Below are 9477 nucleotides of genomic sequence, written 5' to 3' on the forward strand. Positions count from 1 at the left end.
AATGTGCCTGCTATATAAACTCACGATTCAAAATTGACCTGGCTTATGGCTATTATATGAACGAGTCTAAAGAGATAAACAATGCACTTCAGAGTTCAGATATAATCGGTTTTGGATTACTTGAGGGGACTGGAACAAGTTTGGGAGTGAAAATTGTTATTCGTGTCGTTATATAAAATTTTTACTTTTATACTTTCCGTTTTTCAGTATTGATTTGCTTAACGAGATCGCAAAATTTCACACAATTTCAAGTTCAGTCCTGTTTTATATACTAAGACTGGATTTGGCCCGATCTCGCATGATAATTAAACTTAAATCCAATTTACCGTTGCGTAGATCTCGAAAGAGTAATTACTTTTTCCTTTAATTTTCATTTTTAAATTAAGCTTTCCGTCTGGGTTGAAAGAGCCAAAGAGGGCGCTGCTTAATACTTTTGTCTTCGTCAAATAGCTAAGTCTTTTTTACCTTTTCTAATCACTTCATTTGTTAAATTTCTTCATTTACATTCCTTCCGTTTATTTTAAAAAGATACAATTTCCTCGAAATGCATTTATTAAGATCAGTTATCCTAAAAATGGCCATGTTATCTACTTGCCTTTGGAATGAAGCTCATTTAGTATTTCATTTTCAAAACTGATGTGTTCAGTATACCATTGGTCGGATATACATAGGCTAAGATTGCCGACTGCCCACAAATATACTTATTAAAGCCTATAGCTAGGAGAAATAGGCACTCAAGGAGTGCATAAGGATTTGCAATTTTGTCAGTTTTATGATGCAAGAAAGATGATATGGAAAAATATTGCCCAAAATTTAGTATAACAAAGCACAAAATAATGTCAACTTTTGAAGATCTTTTAGCGTTCTTAAGCCTAAAAATACTTGAATCCGCTCCAAGCAATTAGATTTTCTAAAGTTCAACGAGTGAAAAATGGAACAATATATTCAAATATTTTCCTTTCGTTTGGGTCAAAATAATTGGTTAGATGCGTAGTTGTGTTTACATTTTACGAAAATCAGCTGGATTGTTTTGCCCGAAAGATCGCGAATAGCCACAAACTGACAAACGGTAATGGCGGATATAATTGCTTCCGACCGATCACGAATTTTTTGGTCCTCGGAAGATATCGTACTACGTCACATTCTTACTATCTATCTTACACAGACGATGACATAAAGGATTAAAAAATACTTCCTCACCGTACTTTTAAATTGGTTTGGTACCTGGTAAATTGGTTACTTACGTTAGAGCAACAAAACACTACACACCTGTCCGGCAGTTTAAAAGTTTTCCTCCATATGTACACACTGATTGTAGTTGAGTTTCGCCTTTATGAATGGCTGTGTTTCTTCAATGACGTCACAACTGGGTGACAGGCTGGATACGCCAGCTATCAGTAATTTTTTCGCAGCAAGCTAAATTACACCACTTTAACGAAACTATCTCAAAAACGAAAAAAGGTATTTATATTTGGTAAACTGCATTCTTATTTTATTTCCAGTGTCTATATACTGTCTATCAATATAAGCTAAATTTATAATGGTTGTATGTGCACCCCCATTGCTCCGCAAAATTGGCTGAATTTACGACTTGCGTCTACACAAAGCAATCTCATTTACATATTTTAATAGAGTATAAATCTATATTACTATGCTGAGATTACGCCTCTTAAAATTCATAATAACATATTAATAGGCTGCCTATACCATGTCCGTCATTTTATTTTCCATAAATGTGTTATCAATTTTTTATGGTAATTTTTGTCGGAGGCCCTAACTGACTTAAGGAGCACCCCATCACTTGACACCCTGATACCCCAAGTTACACCACTGCACCTGAGTCACAAAATTTTACTCGAACTTGTTCAGTAATTGATTAATATTACTTAATTTGTATATTTGTATACAAATGTACAAGTTACAAAGGAATCCCATAAAAAATATTTGGGTTTGATAATAATAGTAAATTCTGAAAATTTGAACTCTAAGTCTCTAATATAACTTTTGAAAAATTTGTCTCAAGGTTTCTTGAACTTTTGAAGCAGCAATTTCATATTCATTTCAAAATTTTAGATATAATTATAGAAGCTATTTTGTGCATAATCCGATACTAGTATTATATCAAATAACGAGGCATTCCAGTCAGCTGGTGAAAAACTGCTAAAAATAGCTGCATTCCATCTAAATTAAGTGCTTCACTTAAGTTTTAAGTGCCTGGTTAAAAATATGCTAAAAAGTGAGCCCAATATATAAAAGGTCGAATGACCTCAATCTACTTGGAATTGTTCTGATTGAAATACAAACAAAAATTTAATGAGAGATGAAAATGCAATAAGATATCCAAGTGGTTCTAGATGGTTCGCAATAAAAAACGAAGTGAAAATAAACAACTGAGCAGGATCGATATAGCTTGATGATTTAATCCTTATATAAAAATGTTGTAGTATGAAAAAGCATTTATATTCAGGTTTCCAATGTTGCCTTTCTTCAGTTCATATAAAATTAATTAAGAAATGATTCGGCAAATATTTTAAAAACGAAAATCAGTGACCCACCAAAAAATACGAGCCAATTTCGAATTTATTGTGAGCTTTGATGCGTGTATATCACATTATTTGAAAAGTTCATTCAACTCCCAGCGATAAAAAATGCGGGTTTTGGCCAGGAAATTTTAACGCACGATTATTTTGATTTATTTCTGGCCGTTATGAAATGAGAAAGATATAATTAGAAAGCTAAATAAAAACTTCTTTGATCCTTGCTATGAAAAGAATGTGTTATTGAACCCAATACGTAATGAATGTTAAAGTGGTGATTTCATTTTTTGAGACACATGCTGTATATAGTGGGCCTGTCTATTGGACTCTAAATCGTAGAATAAAGATAAGCTTTAAAATGCGCATGCGTCTACTCCTTGCTTATTTCATCGTGTGAATCAGGCGCGTGTGCAACACTTGATCGAATCGTGCAAGCGTTTCTTCGTTGAAAAAAGTTTTAAAAGATGTGGTTTCCAGACATAAAAAAACAAAAAATCAACTAGACATGAAATAAAAGTATTTGTGGTAAATGAAGAAGCCATCCAGCAGAAAATATTGATGGAAAGGTTTATATATGTGAAATTTCATGTTACCCGAAGCCCAGGCGCCCAACCCGTCACTCCCTATCCAACAACGCCTGTTATTTCTTTGCCACAAAGTTTTACAACAAAAGTTACATGAAACATTTAAAATGATATTTTTACATGCAACCGCATACTTTTAAATAATACAAGTTAATATTCACAATATTCAATACAAATTTAAGTGTTCGGCCACATTTAAGAGTGTTCGGCCATTTTGAAACATTGAAACAAGATAATGGTATCTTGGCGCATTGATTTATCTATAAAACAACATCCTCAATTCCTCTCAAAGATTTAAGTCATAGTACTAGTTGCGTATTTATAGTACTATTCGTACAGTTGTAATTCACCAAAGGATTGCTGTAGTTCATAGAATTTGGATAATTGTAACAGTTCGCTAAATGGCTGATCTTTGCCATTTCCTCGAACGCGGAGGGGTTCACCTGTACCATGCCGTGACGTCGCTTTCTTAACAGCACCTCGTTATCCCTGTTATCCCTATTTGTCTTTTTCCACTTCATGCGCCGATTTTGGAACCACACTTTCACCTGCTTCTCCGACAATTTTAGCGATTGGGCGATTTCGATCCTTCGCGGCCGACATAAATAGCGATTGTAGTGAAACTCTTTCTCAAGTTCAACCAGTTGGCTCGTCGAGTATATGGTGCGAGGTGACTGGTCAGCAGCCGCATCACGCTTCTCAGAGTCTTTTTGGTTCGAAGGATTCTCAACTAAAAGATCATTAGTGGAAAAATAAAACATTTTGTCAAGACTTCGGAATATATCTTCTATTGTATACCTATAATAACTAAATAAACTCGCTACAGCATCGGCTATATATCTCACTGAAGTTTTCCAGTCAGTCTGATCAGAATCCATTATTGACGTGTCTGGAAATCCCAGTTAATAGTGTGATTTAGGGTTTCCACAATTTTATTTTTATATGACTATATAGTGTATATCTGCCCTCACTGGGCCTGGGGGATAGAATGCCAGTGAAGAGGTACAAAGGACTTAGATAAGAGAATAAGAATAAATGCCATTAGTATATTGACCATTGTCTCTCTAGTGAAGAAAGGTATAGGTTGTATAACGTTTCCCCTGCCAATAAAGAAATCTCCGATGAGATATAAAGAACAATGCACTGATTGTGGTCTGGATAATTCAAGACCTGATGCGGCTAAGAAAGATGTTAAAAAGTCAATGATAAAAGAGAGATCGAAAGGTCAAGAGAATCCTATTTAACCAACTGATCGTTTTTAGACATCTGTCCCAGTTTGCGATAGATAACTATACATATAATACGCCAACAGATATTATACATTATATCTTTACTCCTTTTATAAAGCTTGTTAATATGGGCAACCGATCTATTTACATAACTTTTATAACATTTTGCTGTTGCCTTCAATAATTTGTTGCTGTCAAATATATCGCATATATCAATATATTTGTATATAGGGTTTCATGGTAACCATAGTGACCATGCAATGATACATTATCTACGTTCGAAAAGCTGATCAAGTAAATGATATTATCAGTGCCACTTTGACTTTGTCAATCCTAGAAACGCACACTGCGATTTACTTGCAATACAGACATGCAGTGAGCTTCCGAAGCCCCCGTGTATTAAAGCCATTGTCAATGAGCATAATTGATCCAAATGAAATTTAGAGAAAGAAAAAAAGGCATCTTGTTAATTTATAAACGTATAGTTTTGATAGAGTATGATAGTAACATGAAATGCACGAGACGGAAAGACCTTTAGACCGGAATGCGTTTTACATCATAGCAATATAGCTTAGCCCAGCACCTGACATGCATGCATTTCTCAAACTGACAATATCCTAAATACCCTAAAAGTATGCATGATGAAGTTTCAGATTAAATGTGTTGTATGCCATGCCGTTTTAATGAATTCCCCCGCGGCAAATTAGATATTTCATACAAGGCGTATACCTTGCGTTCTTAAAAAGCTATGTATGCTATGTATCTTGTCTGGAACTTTTTAATTAGGCTGGTCAGTATAATGCAATTACAAAAATTATTGACTCAGATTTGTTTTTCGCACATAAGGTAATCTTTTCTTAGAATCTAATTTTGTACTCTCCACGGTCCTTCGATGATAAGCTAGGAAACCGAAAGGCCTGTAACATGTTTAAATGTAAAACCAAAACCAGTAAATCGACGACTTCAACTGAAAACTATAATATGCGACATAATCCGAAGATTAGCATTTTGAAATCGAAAACACGAACTAAGTCAAGAGGAGAATGATTTTTCGACTTTACCTCAAATTCATCATACGACTAGAAAAGACCATGTTTTAAACGGTAGCTGATGGGTGATCATGATTTTAAAACTAAACTTCTCGTCTTAATTATAAGGTCCATATTTTGGGCTTCAAGATGCTAATCTTCGGATTACGTCTTATATTATTTGCTTCAATAAGTTTGAATATCAATATATATAGCTAACAATGAAGTGAGAACCAAACTTGTGGCATTCGATGTTGCAGTTAATAAAATCTTCATATATCCATAACTATAATCAACAAAAGATCCATGAAGGATCATTGCACAACAACATGCATGCATACGAATCACTACAAAGCATACATAAGAACATAATATCAATGCCCTTAATCCTGACTGTCAAAGGAGCGAATATATTGAAACCAAGTTTTACCCACAGATTTATAACTGTATTATTGATTTGCATATCCAGCATGCACAAGGTTAAAAAGCATCAAATTGAATCAATGTATTGTTTATTTCACTAGGATATTGGAAATATACTTTCTGATCGAAATTAACGAACTTAGGTATATAGAAGCATCCTCAATATCATTGAACGTTTGTAAGCAACCAAATTAGTCCGGCAAAGGAATGTTCAATCCTTCGCGTGAAAAACCCACACGTCTTCACTCCAGGCTAATTTCAGGGAATTATTTATTACTTACATATAATTATGGTCGGATAAAAAATCTGATTTTGTGAAGTTGCGTATTTTATTACAGACTTTATAGTCTCACAGAGCTTTGTCGCTCAAACATGAAAACATTTTGTTGCAATTTGGTTCTTGAATCAGTTTCAGTGAAGGATAAGCATGAAAAGCTATTTTTAACAAGCGAAAGCTCTGTAGATACGGGAATGAATGATAACAAATATTTGTAGAAACCAAACCTTTATTTTTGACGGCGACAAACAACATAAACTGCTGAGAAAAAATCTTAGATCCTTAGAGAATTAATTATAAAGCATATGACTTGAATGGTGGAATAGTAGGAAAATCATTCTCCCTGGAGTTACCGTTAATTGTTTTGTTTATTTGAGAATATGATCGAGTGCTTAATTCCCGTAACATCAAAATGTGCTTTTCTAGTTTCGGTTATAAAAATGCGCGTGGACTTGTTCATTAAATGTTTGTATTTAATGACAACAATGTAGGTAAAGTGGAAAAAAATAAACTTGGAATAGCCAAAAAATTATTTTGCATGTTTTAGTGGTTTTGATAGTGTGCATAATACGCAGGCCGCGCGTCCTATACATGTATATTGCCCGTTTTACAGGGCAAATTTTCTTCACAAATTTCACGATAATTCGCACATTTTCTTCGTCAAATATACCTTGCCTGCGTTTAGAGAAATTTCACACGGTTTTCAACAAAGATCAAATTTGCCAAAGAAATTTTTCTCGCGGAAAAGAAGCTCAGCGTTTTGATTAGGTTGGTTCATTGGCAACGGAAGAGAAATGAGAAAAATACTATATAGTCAAAACAGCGCATGGGCACAGAGCAGCGCAATCGCGTTTTGCGCTTATATACCTAGACAATAGCAATGTTGTTTTTATTTCCTGCGTGCAACCGCACGCGTCAATCTTATGACGATATAAAAGTGATGCGTTTCGCGTTTTTGAGCTTTCGTCCCTGTTTTTTATTGTAATTGTATCGAGACAAAAACAAAGCGCTTGTTTGGCGCCTGTGCAGATATTTATGCGGCAAAGTGTGAATGCGCTATGACAGTAAACTTCAATGTACAACTTTTGAACTAGCGTCGTTAACACGTGCTTGACTGAGAGGTATGAAGGACAAAAACAATGTTTTTGTCCTTTGTCATCATATATATATATTGTGAAGGCAAATGTAATGAGAATTATGCCAACGTTAAGCTACTTGCGAGAAGATAACATGTATAATGTCGAGGGATATCCATGGCCAAAATGTGCGATGCGTATATACTATATCATACAAGTATACGCACCTTACAAGCCATACATTCATGCATAATTCATCGGTATTTTTGCTTTATATTTAAATCACGGTTAGATAACAATAACTTCCTTCTATTACACTAAAAAGGTGGTAAGTATTTTCTCACTGACAAGTAAACATGAACTGTGGGAAAGACTACAAAACACAGCATTTTACATGCAGTCTCAGTACAATCTTCATACGCTTTTTTAAAATACTTCGAAATTTCAACAAAGCGTCTTGCATTAAAAACTTACTTTTTGCTGTGGTGCGACATCTTAACATATCAGTAAATAAATCGGTTAAGTGTTGCCTGTAAACTATTACAACAGTTGACCTTCCCTTCAAACTGCGTATCGGTATTTTCGCCGCCTCCAAATTGCACTAAGAATGCCTTGTTTCATCTTGTAATTATAAAGCGAAACAGTTTGGCTTCCGTTTTAAAAGACTCAAGATCATTTAGTTTCAGTCGAAGGCGAAAACGAGAACGGGATAACCATATTTTGTCGTTGGCGCCTGATAACTCTTCGTGGTGTGAAACAACATGGCTATTGTTATCGTTGTACTGGGTTCAGCATTAGTTTTACAGACGAAAAAGTGTTCATTCCACAGCATATGATGGTTCAGGCAGTTAATTTAAGTAAAAAACAAACAACTTAAGAACGTATAGAATACAAATGGCTAGCATGTTAAATCTGGAGCAATCAGAATACACTAATCTGTGAAAGTATTAGGAGAAAAGCGGATTTTGACACCTACACTTTTGTTCGCAAAGTGATCGGGAAATGTTGGCGCCACCGTACGTTTTCGCGACAGGCAACGACGCGAAAAACCTCGCAGAAGTGTGACTTTGTTGCACTCACTTTTCAAGTAATCTACTTCTAAACATGCACTACGGACGCGAGATAATACGAACTTCAAGATTGTAAACATGTTTAATGCTAACCCAAACAGTACGCGCGGTGTTTGTCGTGGCCTAAAAATGATCGAAAATGTATCCGTTGTTTTTCGAAACTTTCCGCGCATATATTGGGCGAGTTGTGTTTATTCACTTGGTGTGAAAGAGCAATACAAATTAGCCGGCATGTACTGATAATATAAGTTTCGAACTTCGGCGAAAAGGTTGAGGGCGAAATGCGCTCGTGAATAAACCTGCTAGTAGGCGAATAGAGGTAGTAAAACATTAGCATACCTGTTTGCTTCTGTCTACCGCGCGATTCCTTCATCCATGGGAATATCTTAGTATTTGCTGCTGTCTTCTTTGGAACGGCTTTGATCTGTTTCTCCTGTTTATGACCGCGTACGCTCGTCTCATGTTCTGCTCGCAAATGACAACGTAGTTCGTCGAGCTCAATCTGCGGCAGAATTGTTTCTGTTTGCGCACTGGTCGGGTTTTGATTAGCAAATAACAGTGAACCGAGGGAGTTCTCTTCTTGCATGTCAGCGTCAGGTATTTGATAAATGACTGAAGAAGATAAATGATGTTCGTTTCGGGGTCGATCCAACCGCGATCAATGCTTTTCTGACGTTTCAACAGTCTCCGATGATGGGACCTGCCAGGCTACACGTCGAGAATGAAAAATGACTTTGCATTCTAAAACCAACGTTGATCGATGGTGATTTATGGCCAACGCGCGTCACGTGTCCGACGCTGGCCAATCAGCGGCCGCCGTCGGCGCTAGACTGATCGCCGGCGCCCTAAATGACTAATGAAATGAGATATTCAAACAACATTCCGGTTTATTTAGCCTACGCATTATTTCAAGCAGCCCAAAGGAGCCCAAGCAATGAACACTCGTCAAATTGGAAAACTAAACAAGCTATATTTGTTGACCTACCCCATTAATCAGGGCCTTTGCTCTGCGCTCGGCCATTTTGCAATTGTTGGCGTCGTGACGAAATATGCTGGGACTGTTATTACCATTTGCAAGCGACCGTTCGGCGCAAACGTTTTCACGCGTTTTCTTACGTTTCAAACGTGCACGTTAGGCAAACCAAACATACATGCTGAAACGTATAAACTAATTAGTTTAGACTATGAGTTGACATTGTTTGACATGTCACGCCCACATGTCCAACAAACGTAAGCGCGCACATTTCTAAATA

The 9477-nt window shown here is 36.1% G+C and overlaps 1 protein-coding gene across 1 annotated transcript; it reads right to left on the reverse strand.

The window, feature by feature from the left end:
• Positions 1-2594: 2594 nt before the first annotated feature.
• Positions 2595-8954, reverse strand: LOC114532667 (homeobox protein Hox-B3-like). The gene is made up of 2 exons (XM_028554263.1): positions 8564-8954; positions 2595-3851 (listed from the first exon to the last, which is right to left on the reverse strand). Exons 1-2 carry the CDS (start codon positions 8808-8810, stop codon positions 3421-3423), a joined length of 678 nt encoding a protein of 225 aa, XP_028410064.1. The 5' UTR covers positions 8811-8954; the 3' UTR covers positions 2595-3420.
• Positions 8955-9477: the final 523 nt, after the last annotated feature.

The sequence above is a fragment of the Dendronephthya gigantea genome, unplaced genomic scaffold (genome assembly GCF_004324835.1).
Source record: "Dendronephthya gigantea isolate DGI-Jeju-01 unplaced genomic scaffold, DenGig_1.0 000000F, whole genome shotgun sequence".
Lineage (NCBI taxonomy): Eukaryota > Metazoa > Cnidaria > Anthozoa > Malacalcyonacea > Nephtheidae > Dendronephthya > Dendronephthya gigantea.